The 20,653-nt window shown below is 47.3% G+C and overlaps 4 protein-coding genes across 11 annotated transcripts in view; 1 reads left to right on the plus strand and 3 right to left on the minus strand.

Moving 5' to 3' along the window:
* The window catches only part of tanc2b (tetratricopeptide repeat, ankyrin repeat and coiled-coil containing 2b), a 42,141-nt gene extending 41,911 nt beyond the window's left edge, over positions 1-230 (minus strand). For all 3 annotated transcript variants that reach the window (XM_085904637.1, XM_085904636.1, XM_085904635.1), the window contains exon 1: positions 91-230. The gene's annotated coding sequence lies outside the window, so the exon portion shown is untranslated. The remainder of the gene's footprint in view (positions 1-90) is intronic.
* Positions 231-2,697: 2,467 nt separating this feature from the next.
* cntd1 (cyclin N-terminal domain containing 1) lies at positions 2,698-5,225 on the minus strand. Its single transcript, XM_085904649.1, has 7 exons — positions 4,853-5,225; positions 3,876-3,951; positions 3,577-3,739; positions 3,356-3,518; positions 3,103-3,247; positions 2,906-3,002; positions 2,698-2,841 (listed from the first exon to the last, which is right to left on the minus strand). The coding sequence occupies exons 1-7, from the start codon at positions 4,995-4,997 to the stop codon at positions 2,737-2,739; spliced, it is 894 nt and encodes a 297-aa protein (XP_085760775.1). The 5' UTR covers positions 4,998-5,225; the 3' UTR covers positions 2,698-2,736.
* Positions 5,208-6,704, plus strand: coa3a (cytochrome C oxidase assembly factor 3a). Of its 2 annotated transcripts, XM_085904655.1 has the most exons (3): positions 5,208-5,355; positions 5,426-5,574; positions 6,010-6,704. In XM_085904655.1, the coding sequence occupies exons 1-3, from the start codon at positions 5,315-5,317 to the stop codon at positions 6,105-6,107; spliced, it is 288 nt and encodes a 95-aa protein (XP_085760781.1). In that variant the 5' UTR covers positions 5,208-5,314; the 3' UTR covers positions 6,108-6,704. The 2 variants fall into 2 exon arrangements, with proteins under 2 accessions (XP_085760781.1, XP_085760780.1); XM_085904654.1 differs by having other exon boundaries at positions 5,274-5,574.
* Positions 6,353-20,389, minus strand: wnk4a (WNK lysine deficient protein kinase 4a). Of its 5 annotated transcripts, none has more exons than XM_085904645.1 (21): positions 20,214-20,389; positions 19,988-20,064; positions 19,356-19,886; positions 14,921-15,093; positions 14,375-14,595; positions 14,149-14,306; positions 13,410-13,498; positions 13,131-13,347; positions 12,492-12,801; positions 12,180-12,310; positions 12,032-12,105; positions 11,826-11,961; positions 11,640-11,756; positions 10,916-11,089; positions 10,461-10,698; positions 9,510-10,192; positions 9,362-9,440; positions 8,141-8,570; positions 7,822-8,023; positions 7,623-7,717; positions 6,353-7,558 (listed from the first exon to the last, which is right to left on the minus strand). In XM_085904645.1, the coding sequence occupies exons 3-21, from the start codon at positions 19,845-19,847 to the stop codon at positions 7,507-7,509; spliced, it is 4,071 nt and encodes a 1,356-aa protein (XP_085760771.1). In that variant the 5' UTR covers positions 19,848-19,886; positions 19,988-20,064; positions 20,214-20,389; the 3' UTR covers positions 6,353-7,506. The 5 variants fall into 5 exon arrangements, with proteins under 5 accessions (XP_085760771.1, XP_085760770.1, XP_085760772.1 ...); XM_085904644.1 differs by having other exon boundaries at positions 19,356-19,900; XM_085904646.1 differs by lacking the exon at positions 20,214-20,389 and having other exon boundaries at positions 10,461-10,580; positions 10,644-10,698; positions 19,356-19,900; positions 19,988-20,094.
* Positions 20,390-20,653: the final 264 nt, after the last annotated feature.

The raw sequence follows: 20,653 nt of genomic DNA on the forward strand, positions 1-20,653 counted from the left end.
AACATCACACAAGCAATATTATGTTCTATTCTAAACATGCGCACAGAAAATGCAGGAAGTTGGAAGATACAAAGAAAATGTCTCGCTTACCTGGATGCTGCTTTTCCTACACTCGGACCTTTGTTTTGCAGCCCGAATCTGGCATCACATCTCGTCGTCCTGCTCTCCGGCCGACACACGATCTCTCCGGCGGACCGAGCCGAGCCACTCTGCGGTGGTTTGCCGCACCGGACGACGACTCATGCAGGACGCTGCCGGTAGCGACACCCATGGGAGATCGGTTGAAGCTAGCTCCACGCCGCTGACAGAGTCAGGCTTTGGGCCATGTGCGCCATGGGTGCCGGTGGCGGTGGCGGTGGCGGTGGGGGGATTCGTCAATCACAAGCAGTCCCAGGCAAGCAGTGCCACGCAGCGCCGCAACAACACGCTGCTGCTGACAGGACTTGCCAAAGAGGCAAGCGTCAGCAGTTGTCACGCTTCACTTCCGGTAGCGTCCTACAAACTAAGACAATTTCAAAACAAGAGCTCCGTAAGATTATTTCAAAATCATGTCCAAATACTCCAAAGGTCAACAATTAAAGACATGGGGAATATATTCACGTATGTCCCAACTTCTTTGTATTTGAGGTTTCCATGTCTAATTCTTAATTTTGCCACAGTTATTACATAAAGACACAAAGGACCTGATTTAAATGACGCAAAACATAATATGTCCCCTCTAGTATCTTCGAGTCGCACACTTCCTTGTGGCAAACCACTTGATGCTAAAAGGCCACAAAAGACAAGCGGGGGCTCCAACATGGTGGGGGTGTAAAGTGGGTCTCGCCTGGTGAATTATGCATGATGCAAGGGCGCACTCATACCTCACTCCTTCATCGTTATTAAAGGGAAGCACCGGTGGATGTCAATCACAATTCAATTCTCCTCCTTCCTCCTCTGACGAGCGTTTGATGCACGAGATGATCGATGGTCGGCGCCGGTCACGGCTCTCGTGCACCTCTCCCTCCGTCGATATGATTAGAGGGCCATCAGGCCCTCTTACAACCTTCGAGATGGGACAAAAGCGAGTGTGATTAACATACACCAACACACATACATACACAAGTAAATGGATGAATGGGATGAATTTAAAGCAGAAAGGGTCAAAGGTATAAAGATGGAAAATCAAATGTGGATAGTCTGAGGAGAGTAAATTGATTTTTAAAAGCTTTTTTTCCCAATTGGATTCTGATTAAAGAGTCATACATTAGAGTTAGGACCCAATCTAAATGCAGCATGAATGGATGCATTCTGATGACATTTATGTGGATTTTTTTTTTTTTTTTTTAAAGGGAGCCTGAGTCTATCAATATTTGTTGCACTAATTCAGCTGTTTTTCCTCAAATTATTGATTTAACGTTATTCATTTTTTTCTACCATTTATTTATGAATATTGCGAGTCGAAGCAATGTGACGGTCATAAAGCTTCTGAAACTGGCGCCGAGTTGAGGGCAAAAAAAAAAAGGAACACTGCTCCAGTGTTAAACGCAGAGCCACGGGGAAGGGAATGCTCTGCTTTCAAAATTTGCAAAGCCTAAACTGTCAAATTCTGATGGCCTTACATGGAGACCTGAAAAGAAACTGGGAAAAAAAAAAAAAGAAGTGGTGGCTTTTGGGACACGCTGTATTTGCGAGTATACAACATCCATCAACCAGGTCAACATGTGGCTAAATATAACCTTTAGTCTGAAGCCTTAACACCGTGTTTGTCAAAACTCCGTACGGGACATATTTGTTCTTGAAAAGGCTTTCTCTCCCTAATGAGAAATACCCGACGGAGGCCCCTGGAAACCGCGTTGCTCACGATGGAGGTGGTCACAGGTGGCCGTGGTTACCGCGCAACTCGACACGACCCGTCTTTTCTGTTGTGAATTATGGAAATAAATAAGACTGAACTTAATATATGAGGCTATTTAAGGCCACATCAAAAAAAAAAAAAGCACATAGCGTATATGTACAGGAACTGTAACCTATTTAAACGTGGAGCATCAGCACGCATAGCAACAGTCGCTAGGGGCGAGATTGCTCGCTCGCTTTTCAAGTCCTTGTCAAAAGGTGACTCCCTGTGGATGTTTGCGTCTGTAATAAAATGCGAAATGTTCGCCGCAGTCAAACGTTGGTGTCAGGCCAGGGCTTTTATCACCATGCGGACGATGTCATGTGGAGAAAAATGCGCGGCGAGGGTGCTTAGCGGCTATCAATCCAATCATATTTGGCTGTCAACTTCTCACAAAAGTGTGTTTTTATTGCTTAGCGATAATGTAGTCAAATGGCGGAGGTAGAGCGAAAGAGTTGATTGATTCACGCTCCACAGCACCTGCGGCCGCCGAGTCAGGCGCCACGGTGGAACGAACGGAGCTCAAGGCTCGCCGTGTTGTCTCCAGACTAACCTCCAGCGTGACCGGCAGCGAGAGTGGGCTGCCACTTCAATGATTCGCCACAGCGGAAAGACCACCTGGGGGCCTTCGAGTCACTAGGGAGAGTGCGGAACGTTTATTTCAGAGGATGTTCCCTTCTCTAAGAAACGGCAGGCAAAAGTATTGGGACACTGCTCTTAACGTCCGCCTATGGAGCCCCACTGTTGTGCCGAATGGATTTCAAATACTTACCAATGAAGCAAAAGTAACAAACCAAATACTGTTGTCGCTTCTGATGTGAGCGATTTATTCTTATCAATGACGTGAGCAGAAGAGAGCATTAAACATCATTTGGGGTTCCCGTGAGGAGCGCGAGCGTGACTCGAGCAAAGCTCCAGATGCTGGTGGTGGAGATTCCCGTGATGTGGCTCAGTTCTTGCACAACCTGCAGTGCCAAAAAATACAAATAATGAGCACCAACGGCAGCGCTCCAGTTTCAAGATTCTCACCCGCTGCCAGTCTCTGACGTGGAGGATGAAGGCGCCGGCGGCGATGACGCCCACGCCCAGGAGCATGCAGTCTTCTGTCACCGGCATAAACTTCTCTCTGGTGTTCACAGGGCGCTATATAGCTTAGTAACCTTTACAAAAACCAATGCAGAAGGATATTCTGGGCGATCTGTGGAATGTTCAAGAAGCTGTTGCACCTCTGCTCCACAGTAGGACGAGGGCTCTGCGCGGTGACGGCCAGCAGAGCGTCGTAAAGCGCCTCGTGCTGCAAGATGACGAACTGGAGCACGTGGCAGCAGATGTGGTGCAAGCGCTCCACGGGGGCGCTTGATTCGTTGTGGCCTACGGATGTGGGATGGAAAAATGTGTTTTTCAGTTTTTAATCATTCTGGCGATTTCTTTTCATGACTTTAAATCTCAAGAATTTATTCAAAGGCGGCCCAGCCATACCGAGCACCTCCAGAAGTACTTCCACGTAGGTGAGAGGGTTGGGAGGGTCCAGTTGGAATTGCAGACCGTTTAGGACCATCAGCTCTGATTTCAGAACGTCCTCTTTGGTAAAGTTGAAGCCCACTGAGCGCAGAAAACGTACAACCTTGTTGATTTCGACGATCTGGTAAATAAGACAAGTTCAGGATGCGTTATTGGGCTTGTAAGTCACTTTGTCTTACCTGGCTTTGCAGTGACAACTTGCTGGCCAGCTGCACGCAGGACAACACCATCAAGGCGAAGTTATCCCGGATCTGCTCGAACACGGCATCCTCGCGGGCACTCGCTTCGGCCTCGCTCGCACCTCCGCGTGTCAGCAAATGTGTGACGTGTTTGACCATGAACCTGAGATGTCCAAACAAACCCAGTTGTGGGAAACAAATCAGAAGTATCAGTATTTCTACCTAAGTACATCTTATGAGTATTTTTCCCCATCTATTTAATCTGAATGGCACAGCAAAAATCGGCTGCCGCTTCTTACCTCCGAAGTAATACGACGGCGTGATAAGCGAGGGGGAAGTCCAGTCGAAGCTCCTCACATATCAGCAGAATGTATTCTGCGGAAACATGCGTGTCAGCAAAGGGGGAGCTGCTATACAACAACAATGAAATATTATACAGTCTACGGTACATGCGGAGGCAGCTGATGGAATGAAACATCAGCCATTAACTCCTAGAGTGTTATCGATTGTTCCGCTTCTGTTCAGGAGTGCCTTATTAGCACGGCGTTAATTCAACATACGGTGCAGGAATGCACAACAACAAATAGTGCAAAAGGCCACAAGTCTAATTTGAGGACCGTGACAGTTCAGAGGGTTAGATTCCGGCTCCTGTGTGGAGTTTGCATGATCTTCCTGTGTCTGAGTGGGTTTCCTCCGGCTGCTGCGGTTTGCTCCCATATAAAAAAACCAAAACATGTATGGTAGGCCAATGAATTTGTCCATAAGTTTGATTGTGAGTGTGGATGGTTGTTTTTCTATGTGTGTCCTGCGAATGGCTAGCAACCAGTTCTGGATGTTCAAAGACTGCTGGGATAGGCGATAGGCAAGGCCTCAACCCTCGTGAGGATGAAAGAGTTCAGAAAATGGATTGGATGGATGCATATTCTATTAAACACATTTTGATATTACGTATGAGGAATAAGAATAGCGCAGAATAAACCATCCATTTCCAGTCTTCCAATTAGGATGACAATTTATTCAGCACCACCCCCTGGTGTCTACTGAAATTGACGTCAAGGTGCCCACTTGGGGTCAGGAGGTAGTTAAGGACTTGAGGTTTTCGAATTTACTCGACAACCGAAGGGCAGCCATTTTAAGTTTTTGGCTAATTTGGGCTTGAAAAAAAAAAATAACGAACAGCGTCACAACAAATTAGATGCTGTTCAAAATTAACTGTCAAACGTATGACTGTCAATAATGGTCATTTGAACGTTTGCCGTCTAATGTTATTACTTACCAAATAGTCTTTTATCCTTGAAAGCTCCGCTGAAGGAGGTCAAACTGCGGAGGTTATCTTTGTTTCTCTCGTTGAGATGGATGAAAAAATCATTCAGCATTTCGACAGAGGTTTGTCGAAACCTTAAACTTTCAGGACTCGCCATATCTTCCTCCTTCGATGTTATTTGGTCGGTCACTTGGAATTTAAAATGTTGAAATTCAATTAAATGTTGTCAAGTTTCAATTAGTCGAGTCTATTGTCTTCTCTCGTATTTTCACAAGATGGCGCTATTACTTTGGAGTTTGTGCCCTCGGAACTCAAGCCGTGAGTAAAACCGGGGTCGGGGGACAGTTTTCTAGTTGTACATTCCGGTGAATGTTTCGCGCCGGACATGTTTAATAGCTGCGTTACACTGATTCGATCTGACAACAGCATGGAGCGGATCTCTAGCGTTTATCTGCATAGTCGTGCACCGGGTCGATGCTTTGCAACTCTGCAGGAGCAACTTGCGAAACAAACAGGTTAGCTAACTAGCTGGACAAACATGGCAGACAAGCCCCCGAAGCCATCTGACTCCCCGTTTGCAACCAGGATAGACCCGGCTAAGGAGGAACTGTCCCGGGACCAGTTGCACTTCATCAGACAGGTGGAGCTGGAGCAGTGGAAGAAGAAGACGCAAACGTTGCGCACGCGGAACGTGGTGACTGGGGTCGCCATTGGGGCGCTAGTGCTGGGCATCTGTATCCTTTTGCTAATGCTAAATGCTAACGAGAGCGCAAGGTGAACTCACTACTGCACTAATTCGTGTTTAGATCGGATATATTTTTTCATGTCAATTTTAAAAACGATCATACATGTATGATTAGGCATATTTGATGTCCTGACATCTGAAATAAAAAAAACAACAGCAAAGTAATTTGGGGAATGCGGTAATTCAGTACAATTAATTTATTTTTAAATTAATCATGTTAAAAAAAGTATTATACAAAATGCGTTGTCTATTTTTTTATTATATAAACAAAACTAATGTTATATGCAGTTCTTGTGTATTCAGTTATTCTCTGTAATCTTTTTGTTTGGATCTAAATATAATTTCCAGTATTATTTTTTTCCATCTACAGTTATACTATTTTATGTTGTCTTTTTTCCCCTTAACTACTTTCATCCACATACAGACGGCTACACGTTCTACTCTGTCTCCCAAGAGCGCATCATGGACGAATTGGACGAGGAGGCCAAGCGTGCCCAGACGCCAAAAACTGGTGCCAACTGAGGGATCCAAAGTCCAGATTCTTCGTTGAGACCTCAACCAGCTTTTCTTTGTCCATCTCAGAGATAGCACTGGACTCCTATCATTGGCGTTGCTGAATGTTTTTGCAACCATTTTGTGCAAGATTTGAAGTGACCTTCTGTAGCAGACAATGCACAACACTTAAAACAATACAAAATGGTTGTAAGGAACTGTATTTATGTCAATAAAGTGATGTACGGCAGATGTATGGTAAAAACACACTTAAATAATTTTTTTAAATTTGTATTTATTGAGCTGGGAAATCCACTAGAGTGAACATCCAATAAAACATCATAGAAATACAAAATAAGACCGTAAAGCATAAGGGCAGGAAAAAGGCACAGATGGCAGCAGCTGAAATGTACAGTTTACTGTACAAATCTTTGAACATATTTTTTTTTTTTTTCAATATCCAGTGTGACTATTTGCTAAGGCACATTGACAGCTCGGCCATTCTCCCTTGTTTTATTATATTCATAAATGGACACAGTTTGACCGACAAGGTGTGTTAACTGAAAATGCTAAAGTGCATGTGGTGCTTGATTGATCTATTCCAATAAAGTAAAATGTCTATATATATATATATTTGTTGTTTTTGTGCATGACAGTCATTGTGTAAACAGTCTCTATAAATGCACTCTACCATGTACAGTATATACACGTGTACAATCAAGAAAAGCCAGTATTATTAAATATTAGAAATAATTTCTATATTCATCTTGTACTGGCTCAATAACCTCTGCCAAGGAGCGAGTAGATTAAAAGCACACACCCCCAAAAAAATCTGCACTTTTCCCTTCATTTGTAATTGATTTGCAAGCATATTTGATAGCACTAATAAAATATTTAATTTATTCCAATGTGATACTTCTATTGTAATATTTGTATTTTCTAAGATAAGCTTTGTTACGGTCTAGTTGCACTCGGAGGAATGAGCCAATTAATTTTTTTTAACATAACCCACTTCATTTTAATGCATTGAATTTGGAAGGTTCACCTCACCCACACCTCCATTATTTTCTTTCTGGACTATATGCAAAGAAAATGCACTTTTGTTGATCTTTCCAACTCGCATGATATGAAGATGTGCATCTAAAATTGCAATTATTCGCTCTTTGGCGGAGGTCTCCACGTTTGAACAATTTGTCTTCAGCCATTTTACGGTTTGACCTCACTGCCTGTCACAAGATGGCTGGCGTCAAAACAAATGAAAAAAGGAAACATGGTGGACTGTACAACGCAACTGGACGCCCATGTGAAAGGAAATGAAATATTCTTCACCGAGCAGGTGCGACATTATTATTCCCAACATGTAACAAATAAATGAAATTCCTTCACATTCCGTCGGATTAGAGACGTCGTCGTCTGAATGTTTTTTATGTCAGATGAGGTAGTCCGGAATGTTCGATAGTTTGCTCGCCGATAGTTTCTCACTGGGGAAAGGAACAAAAGTGAGATGGTAAGACAAGAAAATGTAAAGAGGACGTGGATTCTCACCATTCTGTTGATGTCGGAGGAGAAGGTGACGCCTTTGCTGGGTTTGTCCTGGGAGCTGCTGCTGCTTCCTCCCAGAGAATTTCTCCTGATGATACCTGAAAAGTCAAAAGTTGGAATTGAAAAAAAAAAAAAAAAGAAATAATAAATTTAGCATCCAAATCGACAACGACCTTGTGAAGCGTATCATAGCAACCGTCACCTTGGATGGGCTGGAAGTCTGAAGGCTGTTCCGACGTGACGGTGGAAGCCCCCCCGTACCCTTGGACAAGCGACGCTGGCGGCTGGACAACATGGCGGCGGGAGAAACGATGCCCGGCGGCGGGACCTTTCCCATCTTCTCGTACAGATCCTCGATCTCCCGCTTCTGAGCCGCTTGGAGTTGTTGAACCTCAGACAGATGTCTGTAACCATAGAAACGTGACTTTAAGTTCAAATAGTGGCGCTGGATCATTGAATCAACAGAATTTAAAAGGCCACGTTTTTGTTTCGGGTCTCTGCCCCCACTTGGCCGGACTTACTTTTCTCGAAGCTCCTGGAGCTCATCCAGTATGTCTTCATCGTCGTCGTTGCTATCCGAGTCGTCGCTGCTCATGTAGGACGCGCCGTGGCTGTAGGTCATGCTCCACAGGTGGTGGAGCGCGTTTCCGTATTGCGGGCTGCCGACCGCGCCGTCCCACAACCGACCGTCGGCTTCGGGCGCCGTAACCGACAGCCCGCTGTCAGCCGATGTGCCCGTTAGGCTGAGGCTGTGAGCCCGCCTCTGCCCGCGTCTCCTCGTCCTCGGCCGCTCCTCTACCACCTCCTCTTCCTCCTTCCTCTGAGTTTCCGATTCACCGTGCCCTTCCTCGGTACTGCTCGCGTCTCCTTGCGGCAGCGAGACGACGACCGGCACGTCGGCGCTGGGCGACACCTGGAAACGCCCAACCGTCACCGTAGCGTCTGGACCTCCTGCCACGGAAAAAGAAAACATCTTCATTATTGGCTTCTTTACTGGTGTATTGTTTCTCTCACAGTCCACGAATTGGAACATGTGGGCGTGATTGTAATTTTCCATTGCTAATCATTGTTTTTTTTTTTTTTTTTTAATCGAATCAATCAAGTGTTTAATCACAAGGGACCGATCAATCACCTTCGGACAGTTGGACTAATCAATCGTCAGATCATTTCCCAAGATAACAAACACTGTCTCGGTTTATGAGCCTTATGTAACTTTTCAGTAGACATTTTCTTCATCTTCTATTATGAGCTGCAAAGTCCTTTAGCTCTATGCTAACGATGTTAGCATCTATTTGGAAACATTTGTATACTGTGGTTCTCGTCACTCGTAATATCCTGTCCACGAGACGTCCTTGTAGCAATAAACCACGGTGAGGGTTGAGGTTGGACGCATGCAAACAGAAGGACTCTGTTTAGAGTCTCGAAACACAGACAAGTGTGGGAGGGGGGGGGGGGGGGCTTGTAAATGAGCACGTCTGCGCGCCCATTGGTCAGCGCCGGTGGGTAGGGGCCGACATGGCACCTACTCCCACACAAGACGGAATATTAGCTACCACACCAGAGATTACGCAATAACTCCTGGGGGCAATAGGCAATGGTGTCAGGAGGAGGAGGAGAAGGAAAGGCGAGTATTTAGAGGGGAAACATGGTAAAAATGGCCGCCGTGTGTGCATAAACAAGCACGTTTGTTTGCCCTGCAAACAAGCGTGTCATTTTACAGCCAAATTGGAATCATTTATTACCTGAGGGGCTCAATTGGGACACTTGCGGGGTCGTCGGGCATCCGCCGTTCAGTCCGGATAGAGTGCTGATGGATGATAACTAGACGGGAGAAAAAAAATATTATTCACGTGTTGGTTGTTGATGTTAAAGCAGATAATGGACACTCACCGTGCTCTCCGGACTGTCCATCGGCGAGGGTGACAGATCTGACGATGAGGTCGAACTGTGCACTTGAGATAGGACCCGGGCTGAGAAGGTTCCGAGATCTTTCTGTATGGGGTCGGGGGAAGTGGGGGGTCCGGCCTGCTGCGGTGACATCTGCGGCGGGGTAGTGGGGGATGTGTCCTGCCAACCTCGAGGGAATCCGTCCATGGGTGGCGTGTTCCCCGAGTTTGAGTAGAGGTTTGTTGGGTACGGCACCTCCAGCGTGGGGATCTGGTAGTGTGGGGGGTACGGGTACGCCGTCTGGGGGTGAAAGCCCCCATAGGAGGGCATCCCCTGCTGAGCGGGAGGGATGAACGACTGCGCCATGCTCATTGCCATGGAGATGACGTTGGCCAGCGAGAACAATGGCTGGCTGTGCGGGGGCCACATGGCGGGATGCTGGGGAGCGGGTGGGCTCTCGCTGTCATTGAGGAGATTCGGGGAGCCCGGCGGTACAGGGGATGGGACAGACGGAAACGTGGGGCTGCTGCACACGCGGGTGAGGGGAGGATGGAGGCCGCCGCCCGCTAACGGCCCCGGTTTGGCGGAAGCCGGCCTGCCGGGGCACGGGAACGGAAAGTTGCCCATGTAGGGCACGTGGTAATGGGGCAGGAGGGAGGCCGTGTGGTGGTACGCGAGAGGAGACCCTGGAAGACAAACATGTGCAATCAATCCACACGGACAGTCTTTCCTCTCTGGTCTTCGTTCGTGTGCGGCATAAATCGGTCGGCCAGTCAACGACGAGGTTTTGTTCTGTGTGTAATTGCAACCCCGTCACCATCGTGACTCCAGGGGAACGTGCAAATGTGTCCCATGTGTCCTTCCGGATCTCATTTTGGAGTTGGAAGTAAGACCTCACACATAGACGAGCGCTTTGGAAAATTCCCCCAATTGCTCCCGAATTGAGAGATTTACCCGGCGCGTTGTGGAACGACTGCGAGCGGACAAGCGGTCGTCCGCCTGACGTCAGGTCCGGGTTGAAGACGTCGCCGTTGGAGCCGCGTTCCACCGTGCACGGGTTAGCCGCAGCAAAGTCTGACAAACACGTGAGCGTCAAGAACCGACGACATGTACTGAAAACGTGAAAAACGGATTTACCCGGCAGGGAGGAAGAGAAGTGAGTACGTGGGAGACTCTGACTGTGCAAATCCGGCTGCAAAAAAAAAGATCCGGGAATAAATTAGCTGCACAATCACACAAGAACGCTTTATAGTCTGTGACTATTTCCATCTTGAAACCTCAGGAGTTTGTCCAACTCCCTTTTAGAACTTTACTAAGACTCAGAATACCACAGGACAGATACCTGAGAAACCTCATCCGAGATTCTGATGTGACCCAAAGTCACGTTTACCGTCACCGCTTTGGCTGACCTGGGAGGAAGACAGCAGGTTGGCTGTGCTGTGGAAGGCTGGCTGCGGCGGGCGCTGCCCACTCGGGTGCACTGGCTGTTCTTTGGTCATGAGGGCTTCCGCCCGCTTGATGATGTCACCCATTCGGTAGATGAAACCTTCCTTTTCCGACGGCAGGATGAACTCATTGTGCACCTGCGGCAAAAACAGCAAATACAATTCGAATGAACAAAAAAAAAAAAAAATAATCGAGAAAATACAATCGCAAGAAAAGGTTATTTGTTTTGGCAATTTGCCAATCAAACTTTGTTTCGATACCATTTTAGTTGCACTAATGTGTTTATGTCCAGCTCCTTCTTGTAAAAGTACTTCATTTGTATTTATAGTGCACATAAATGGATCGTCGAGAGCAGCGTGTGAGTAAAATGCACTGTGACCGTGAAGTGGACAGGACGTTCTATTTGTGCATCCTCCTCCTACTTCTCGCTTATTACTCCTTCCTGGGGGGGAAAAAAAAAAACATCTCCCAAGCGCGAGTGAACTGCTGTTGCGTTTCAAAGCGAGTAGCTCTCAGCGTGCTTTCATTCCACCTCCAGCTGCCGTGCCAAGATGCCATTAACAGCCGCCAATTTTAAAGAGAACAAATCAATCGGGATGTGAGATTGAATTATCCCGTGGTGTAATAGAAGCCTGATTTTCTTTTTTTTTGTGTTAAAAATGTATCGTGGTGGTGGTTGTGACCCACCATGACGGCGGCGATGTCATCCGGGTTGTCTCCATCCAGGTCGAACTTAAACGTCACCATCTTGTCGTTGTGCGTCTGCAACTGACACTCCACCACTCGGTCCACTTTGTCGGACAGCTGGGAAGGAGTTGAGGTGTGATTTAGCGGTGATGCTAAAAGTACACCCAAAATGTGATGTCGTCATACCCCGGTGATGCGTAGCCTGGAGCGTACCCGCCTCCTGAAAAGCTTGGCAGCGGTTCGCCTGGCGATTGTTTTCTCGCTCTTCTCCGATACGCCCTCGTAACCGTCGCTTAGACTGGAAGTTACGTCGGAAGCGTAGCTGAGGAAAAAAAAAAACGTAATTGTGTGTGGATTTTGGAAGACAAAATGGAGGAAGAGTTGCATCATACCTGTCCCCGGGAGAGTTGAAGCCGCTCGGAGATCCTGGCTTGATGGCTTCCGTGTTGTTGGATACGGCGATGCTCTGTCAAAACACGTGGTGGAGAATGACTTTGGCTTTTCGTGCGTACAAAACAAAATGATTGACGGCCCGCTCACCGAAGGGAAGCGAAGGGCCGGGATGGGGAGGCCGTTTGTGGTCGGGGAGTTGGCGTAGGAGACAGGAGGCGTGGCCTCCAGGGGGTCTTGGAGGCCCGAAGAACTTAGGTCGCCGTCCGTCTCACAGTCAGCTGTCCCAACAAAAGAACGTTAGCGTGTGATGCACACATGACACACTTGATGACCCCCGAGCTTAAATTTCTCATTCGGACAGAATATTTGCATGCATTTTTCTTTTTTTAAACATTTCATTCGTCACGTCTCGGTCACAAGTTGCCGATTGTGTATGATGATTACGTAAAGCGGACGCACAATTAGCGGAAGAGAGGCTGTTGTGGCGGATGTGAAAGTGCTGCTCGGGTTCCTCTGCGGGGCAGCCGGAGCTGACGGCGGAGTCCGCCGAGCTGGTGATGGGGGACAGGAGGGGGGAAGGCGAAGTGGCGGGAGGCGCGGGGGAATCGGGGGCCGCCGCATCGCCGACTTGCGGGGAGGACGAACGTGGCCTCCGCTCCTCGGCTCGCCTCCTCAGCTTCTCCCGCTGACGCTTGATGGCCATCACCCGGTCCCGGATGGCCTTGGCCACCAGCTTGAAGTCGGCCTCGCACACAAAACCCAGCACCACCTGCATAGCGAGCACACGTACGCAGAAACACGCACACACGCGGTCAGGGCATAACACCGAACACGGAACGGGACATCTGATTCCAAATTTCATCTCGATGAAAAGCAATGACTTTTTCATTAAAAGTCACCTCTACGGACACGGTATAAATAAAGGCCTCCTTCCGACTCACATTTCAAAAAAAAAAAAAAAGCCGTGCCCTTGAGCCACACCGAGTGTTCTCTTCGTGCCCGTCGGGCTTCGCATTAGCGTAACTGTCACAACAACTCAACAAAAAAAACAGATCAATGGTGATTTCCATGTTATATGTTCCATTCGGTGCTCCTCACCATCTCCTGCGCCACCTCCTCTGGGACATCCTTGTACAGCTCAAAAAGAAACTCAATGGCGTTGTTGTCCTTATATTTTCCGTGGAGCTTCTTGGTGTCCATACGCAGCCAAAGCTTCAGGCCCGATTTGAGCGTGTCGTCCTCCTCGGCGAGCTCCACGTGCACGCCGTGGGTCTCTTGGAAGAAGGGGTGCTCCAGCAAGTCCTGGATGGTGTACCTAAGGGCGTCGTTTGGTTTGCTTACGACTCGAGAGGAGATAACGCGTGATGTCGGGCGTACCTTTCGTCGTTGTTCATGTGAATGCAGCCTTCGATGATTTCTTTGAGCTCGGGTACTTTCACATTGTAGAAGCTGTCGGGTTTTATGCCCTGCGTACACATATTATTTGTGATTTTTATTCGGAATTATAAAAAGGTTAAAAGCGAGGAGAGATTTGGCCCACACAAAAAGTGCTAGTTCGTCACTGCCGCTTTCATCCGAGTACATAAAAAAAAAAAAACTCGCGTGGCGAACCTCAAAGCCACAAGCACAAGGATTTTTATTTTATTTTTTTTCCCTCCTCTGAGCGTTATCACGAGAATGCGGTGAGATTAGCGCAGCCTGCTGAAGTGCAGATAAGCGGCGGAGGGAAAAAGGAGGAGGTGGAAGCCAGGTCAAAAAGATTCACGAGGTGAAGTCAAAACACGGCAACGGTGTCGTTATCTGACGTCGCACTGATGCGCGATGTGATTCGAGGGAATCTTTTTTTTTTTTTTGGTGCTTCTGCGGACTCCCCGTGGTGAGTAATTAAACAGGCGGGAAATTGTCGACGGCTGAATTCACACGTGGTCTTCTGGATACTTTCTAACTTTGCATATGTGACGTAAGCGAGCACAAACAGACGTCTCTCTGCAAGCAGAGCACGATTTTCCAAAACACATTCCCGCCCGTCGTGCCGTCGGCGCCTACGTGCAGACGTTTGGACTCTTGGCGTGTTTGAATTTGAGTTCAGACACATGAATTGGACTCGGCTACTTACGCTGGTGACTTTGCGGTAAATCTGCGCGGCGTTTTGACACTCGGAGTAAGGATACTCGGACGTGGCCATTTCCAGGATGCACATCCCGAAAGCGTAGACGTCAACCGCCTCGTCGTATTTCTCTTCGTACATCTCGGGAGCCATGAACTCAGGCGTTCCTGTCAACAAATTAATCAGCGATGTTAAAACAAGAACAGAAACAGGACTTTTTGTCCCGAGAGCTCACCGATGACACTTTTGGCAAAGGAGGCGCTTTTGAGCGTAGCGAGGCCGAGGTCGCCGATTTTGACCGAGCCGGTGGGCCCGGTGATGAAGATGTTGTCGCACTTGAGGTCTCGGTGGATGATGGGCGGCGTGCGCGTGTGCAGGAAATGGAGCCCCTTCAGGATTTGACTGCTCCAGCGCTGGAGCAGCTTCAGTTTCATCTCCTTGAACCTTTTCAGATAACTATGTAAAAAAAATCAAATAAAAGGAAATCAAATAAATAAATAATAAAACTCAATAAATCTCATTTCAGATAACTATATAAAAAAATGAAAAAAATACAAGGAAATTAAATCAAATAAATAAATAATAAAACTCAATAAATCTCATTTCAGATAACTATATAAAAAAATGAAAAAAATACAAGGAAATTAAATCAAATAAATAAATAATAAAACTCAATAAATATCATTTCATTGAAATGATTAAACATATATTTATCATTTAAATAAAAATAAAATCAAATACAGATACTTGAACGGTTTCTTATCCCAGGCTTGTAACTCACGTCTTGAGCGTGCCGGATGTCATGAGCTCCGTCACCAGGATGATACACTTGTGGCCCTTCACCGTCGACTTCCACGAGTCGTGGAAGCGCACGATGTTGGGATGCTGGAGGCCCTTCAGCATCTCCACCTCTTCACTGAAACGCTGACGCTCCGCCTTGGTTAGCTTAAGAGTCTGTGAAAAGATTCTCATTTGAAATATGGACCAAAATAAAAACAAACTACACTTAACATATGCTAGCCATTAACCACGACGTCAACAACATCCTCGGGGAGAATCGAGGGGGGGGAACACATGATTACATAACTCATACAAACAGTGGTTTGATAAATGGCTGTTAACTAAAGTAATTAGCAACAGCAGTGGAAACCAAAAGCTCATCCACCCTCGATTGCATAATCGCAGCAATTTTCCAAAAAGGTTGGGGGGGGGGTTACAAGTTTGAAGCCCCCCCCCCCCCCCCACCATCAATCCATACATGCACTTCAACACTGCAATGACGCCAGGCGGACAAAGACATTTCTTGTCCTTCCTCCGTGTTCCCTGAATGGAGCAATTTAGGAACTTAGCGGAAACATCTCAGGAGACTTTGCCCGCCATGAATCCCGCATTCAGGATGAATTCTAGGAAGAGAGAGAGAGAGAGAGAGAGAGAGAAAAAAAAAAAAAACATCTCCTCCTCGTGTGTGTTTGCGCTTACAATCAAGTCGAGGAAACCCGGCACCCCATCGCTCCTACCTCGCTACCTGTCAGAGTTTCTCTCAAATATCTGGAGGGCCTCCTGGAGCTGGGGGCACCGAGGCGGAGATAAAAATCAGCTTACAGTCAGCAAATTGTTGCCGACATGTACAGCAAGATTTTTTTTTTTTAACTGAAGCTTGGCTTCATACGCATGAGAGTACACAAATTGGATTTGTTGGAAAAGTCCTGCCAGGGGGACTTTCCACTACGGACCATGAATATAGCACAACATTCCTCTTCTCCATTGAAAGCCACAAAAATGAAACAATGGAGGGGAAAAAAAGCCATCTTGAGGAAGCAACAACTTGTGACATGGCAATAAGTGCGCTTGTATTGAGGTGGGAGCGGTCTAATGTCTGGCAAGACATTTATTGGCAGACAGAGTTATAGTGCATGAAGCTTAAGCCAAAGAAGGAATGGTCTGGACGGAGTTGGCCCTGCAAGGCTACTGTCCAACTTTTCCATGACACATTCGGGCGCACAACACAAACACACACACTAGAAAACAACTACCGTATTTCACGGACTATAAGGCGCACCTTCAATGAATGGCCCATTTTAAAACTTTGTCCTTATATAAGGCGCACCGGACTATAAGGCGCACCATTGATGAATCATTCTCCATTTTATCTTTTTTATTTCAACTTCAGATGCAACAAATTACTTTATAATTACAAAATAATGATCAATAGTCTTTTTGCTTCATGATTCATAGTCTTCAGCGGGCCACATATGATTGATTTCATGACACAATGCTTCGGGCCAATTTAAATTTAGAAATTTGGTCCATATACATGGCGCCACCGGACTATAGGGTGCACTGTCGGCTTTTGAGAAAATCTTGGGGTTTTAGTCCGCCTTATAGTCCGGAAAATACGGTATGAATGTGAAAATAAATGTCCAACAACAAAAAAAAAAAGGCTTTTGGGCACTCACACTTGAAGCTAGATATTTCCCAATCGCATTCAATTGGAATAATTGAGAATATAATAACTGTGTGTTGCATAATGCAGAGGAACGCGTAGTAAACATCCCACAGGCGTATTGCCATGACTAAATGTGTCTCAGCTTTTCCATCATCTCTTGCAGCTGCATGTTAGCGGGAGAGAGTAGTGTTGATTGAGCAGAGGGGGTCTAAGGGGTTAGGGGGGACCCCTCGGGGGACCGGTCGGTGCCACACGAGCGTTGTTACATAAGCGGTATGGACGGCGGATACGTTAAGCTGGCTTTAAGACGCCCCCCCCCCCCCCCCATCACTCCCTGTCAGCGTCCCTATTGTGACAACCGCAGCAAACACTTGAATTTGAAATCGATTTAATTTTAAGGCCGTATCACCCAGCCCTACCTTCTCCACAAATCTGGGATTAAGGTCAAAGACAAAGAGGCGTGAACCGAGCAGGTCTGACTGACGCACACTTTGTATCGACACTAACGTATACAGTGTCGCCATTGATGCGAGTTACAAGTGAGAACTGAGGTGCCAGTGTGCCGCTTCCAAGCTCCGTGCGGTCGGGGAGGTGAACATTTGGTCTCCGGGGAACACACCGAGGTCACGTACGCGGCACCTCGTAAAGTTTCACGTACGGACAACAAAACCCGCCTCGCTCACGAATGCTGAAATGAACGAGCTGGGCCAGAAATGGAACGCAAATATCTCCAAAAATGGAACAAATCTGTCATGTAACCAAGCAGTGATGTGGACTGCTACATCCCAGGAAGTGTTGCGTCACCGTGTCCCAGAGGGCCCGAGATTAGCCTATTTACTTGGTTATTCTTAACGGGCCTGAACCCGGTAAATGTCCGCTGTCACGGACTAGCTAAGGGTGCGGTCTATAAACTGCACTTAAGCCTTTTACCACCTACACTCCTACTGACCTGCTCTCGTTCTTCAAAGGACATTATAAACATATACAAAACGAAATGTACCCTGCTTTTGCAAGCTAGTAGGCGTTGGACTCCAGTTACACGGATCGGGTATACAAAGCGCCGCTATGCAAAAGCTGCCTGTCACGTGACGGGGCACGCATGAAAGATTGATGGAGAACCAAATAGGAGTCCGAGAAAAGGCCGACATTAAGGTGTCGTATTGATGATACAAACACACGGGCCTCTCCGGAATGGCCGATTCACGGCGGGACTGACCCGCTCGTTTTTTTCGGAAGCAGGATCGTACCGCACTGTACATGAGCACGTTTCCCCCCCCCCCCGCACAGCCTGTCAACGCTGTAAAAGAAAACACCCGCCAAAAATGGTGGCACATGATCAGTACTCACGTTGCTGACTTTTGATTGTGACTTCATTGATTTGAAAGTAACGATCAATGAATTGTTCCTCTTCTATACATAGAGATCATGTGTTTTAACCACAGCACCGCAGTTGCGGTCAGGTATATTTCCCGGAAGATGGAAAACATTCATCGTGTGGTAAAAAAGGTCCGAGTACTGCCTGGTGGCGGCATGTACAAAGCCTCGGTGTCACTCGGCGGGCCAACTTTCCACTCAACGTTTCTCAGCGTGTAGTGTGTCAACTAAATTTATAAATGCGGCACTTAAATATAAATTCACAAAGAAAACACTGAAGACACTTTGACTGACCCTTTTACCTTTTAGTTCTAATAAAAGTGCCACCACGTGAATGACTGTCCGGTGGCGTCAATGTTGATTCAGCTTTTTTTTTTTTTGTGTGTGTGTGTGTGTCAACATGAGCTCTGACGTTCATCTCGTAAACGCTTATCATTTGTCCCTCCTTCAGGTTTCCTGATCAACAAAGAAATTTTCCAGGACAGGGGTGACATCTTTTTTTTTTTTTTTTTTTCCACCTTTCCGCGTCGTTCTAGGTGACTTGCAGGTGAAGCACCTCCGCCTGCTGCTACATCAACACGGCAGGCCTCCGTCCTGTTTAGCCAACACACTCCGGGCACGAGGGGGGTCACGTTAGGTGGAGGTTTCCGGCAGAGATGCTGAAGTTAACCCACCGTGGGCTGTAACCATATCAACCACCCTCTAAGCTCATTAGCGTAGATTAAAAAGCATGGCCGCCAACTAAAAGGGGTAGGAAAGTTTTTTTTTTCAGGGCAAAATTAATTCCTGGGACAACTGATAATTTTATATAATTGACACGAGGACCACGGGTGGGTCCTCGGAAAAAACTGGACCGAGAACCCATGTGGGGAACTGATGTAGCCTGTTAAGAAAACTGCATGACCTCTCGAATACGTTCGATGATTTGTTGTCCTGTGTGGTTTAGTGGATTTCTGTTAAAGTGGAGAGTAATGTTGTTTTCCTGGTTTGCAGCCCAGCTAAGCGCTAGACAGCAAAATGACTACTGTGTGTGTCAGTGGTGAAGAAATCTTGTGGGTGGCTTAGGGTAGCACCTCAAAAGTGACATTTGGCTGCCAGGCTAAAGTGACACCATCAACGTTAAACCTTTAAATCCTCCATTGAGCTACCAAAGCATGGCAGGAGGCAGCTGCTGCTCTCGGTTGTTTACATCACACACAAGCATGTTGAAGTGTTGAAGGCATGCAGAGAACTGGCCCGGTTGTCAGTGACAACAAAGCTTACCAAACTCGACGTGGAGCAGCTCCAAGGTCGGCAAAGAACGATACCGGTGTGATATGATGAATGTCAGAACATATTCGATTTCAAGAAAAGACTCAATGACCAAGCTATGATGTCATTGGACAGGACATCCTACCTGAAGCTCGCACCAGGCCACTTCCACCGTGGTCTCTGTGTCAAGGCCCTTGTAGACGGTCTTGAAGGACCCCCTCCCGATCTCGATGTTGAACTTGAGGTAGCGTCCGTCAGGTGACGTCGCCACCGCTTTCGTTTCCATGTCCTCCTTTTCTTCTTCCCACCGTTGGTCAAAGTTGAGGCGAGACGACACCACACGTCCTTTACCCCGCGCCGGCTCGCCGTCCGACTCGCCGGCGACATGCGGAAGGGGGCTGCGGGGCGGGGTGTCATCACGGGGTTTCTCCTCTTCCTCCTCGGCTCGGGATTCGGGGAGGCTGAGGATGTTCTCGGCCGACCAGGAGAGGGCTTTGGAGAGGGCGCCGCTGAAGAGGGGGGAGTCCACATCCACGCTGATCTTGTGCAAGCCGTATGAGTTACGGCGTGCGCCCGGGCCGTGCGGCTGCAAGCCCGGGAAGCCGCAACCGGGGATCTCCACCTGAGCGTGTGACATGGTGCCACCAGCAGCTCTGGACTTGAAGGTGCCTTTGCGCTGACACGGTACAACTTTTAGAAATACAATGAAATGAAATGAGGAGGCTGATGTCATTTTTGGGGGCACAAAAGATGAACAATTTATATAGAATTACTCACTTGCTCCTTAAGCTGCGTCAAAATACATCTTCCTCTTCATGAAATAGTCCAAGATCGTCTTCAGCAAAAGTCCACACCTGGAAAAGCAATGAGGAGGTCTGTTCCGTGTATATATGAACAGATATGTGTGAGCAGCAGCAGGATATATCAAGAGCGCTCTCCTTCTCTCCCATTAGCTCCGCCCCTGTCCCGTACTCTCCCCTCCTCACTGCTTTCGATGACTTACCACAAGGAGGCGCTTTATCGTCTTCATCGGGTGGTGGTAACTGGGTCGTCTCCCACCCCTCGGCCGGCCGTTATGACCGTGTCCAAGTGTCCTTCAGAAAGATGCTGAAGCTCCAGTTGCCGCGTCATCCAGAAGGTGAACGAGGAATTCAGTGGAAAGCGCTTTGAGGGGATTAACGGGTGGGAAAGCGCTGTACAAGTGAAAGAGCCATTTACCATCTGGACTTCTCCAGAACTTTAACACCCCCCACAGGCAGATTCAAAACATGCCCACCGATGTGCCGACATGAACAGTTTCTGCAACTTTCCCACAGGACAAATCATTAGGTACATCTTTTTGTTTGGAAAATATTCTCATAACATTGGCCCTTTTAAACACTTGAAAGGTGTTGATAAGGGAAGCAAAATATTAGGAACAGCCCTCAGGTAGAGCTGTTACAA

Source organism: Syngnathus leptorhynchus, chromosome 22 (genome assembly GCF_054491065.1).
Source record: "Syngnathus leptorhynchus isolate UIUO chromosome 22, UIUO_Slep, whole genome shotgun sequence".
NCBI lineage: Eukaryota > Metazoa > Chordata > Actinopteri > Syngnathiformes > Syngnathidae > Syngnathus > Syngnathus leptorhynchus.

Bases quoted from the DNA above. Each gene is read 5' to 3' on its own strand.
- cntd1 (XM_085904649.1), bottom strand. From the start codon at position 4,997: ATGGCGAGTCCTGAAAGTTTAAGGTTTCGACAAACCTCTGTCGAAATG. The intron at 3,740-3,875 runs GTAAGAAGCGGC...TGGACATCTCAG, and splicing joins GCCGTCGTATTACTTCGGAG to GTTCATGGTCAAACACGTCA. The intron at 3,248-3,355 runs GTATGGCTGGGC...CCACATCCGTAG, and splicing joins AGTACTTCTGGAGGTGCTCG to GCCACAACGAATCAAGCGCC.
- coa3a (XM_085904654.1), top strand. From the start codon at position 5,379: ATGGCAGACAAGCCCCCGAAGCCATCTGACTCCCCGTTTGCAACCAGG. The intron at 5,575-6,009 runs GTATCCTTTTGC...ATCCACATACAG, and splicing joins GGCGCTAGTGCTGGGCATCT to ACGGCTACACGTTCTACTCT.
- wnk4a (XM_085904645.1), bottom strand. From the start codon at position 19,847: ATGTCACACGCTCAGGTGGAGATCCCCGGTTGCGGCTTCCCGGGCTTG. The intron at 15,094-19,355 runs GTAGGATGTCCT...ATCTTTTCACAG, and splicing joins TGGCCTGGTGCGAGCTTCAG to ACTCTTAAGCTAACCAAGGC. The intron at 10,193-10,460 runs GTAAATCTCTCA...TTTGTCTTCCAG, and splicing joins GTCGTTCCACAACGCGCCGG to GGTCTCCTCTCGCGTACCAC.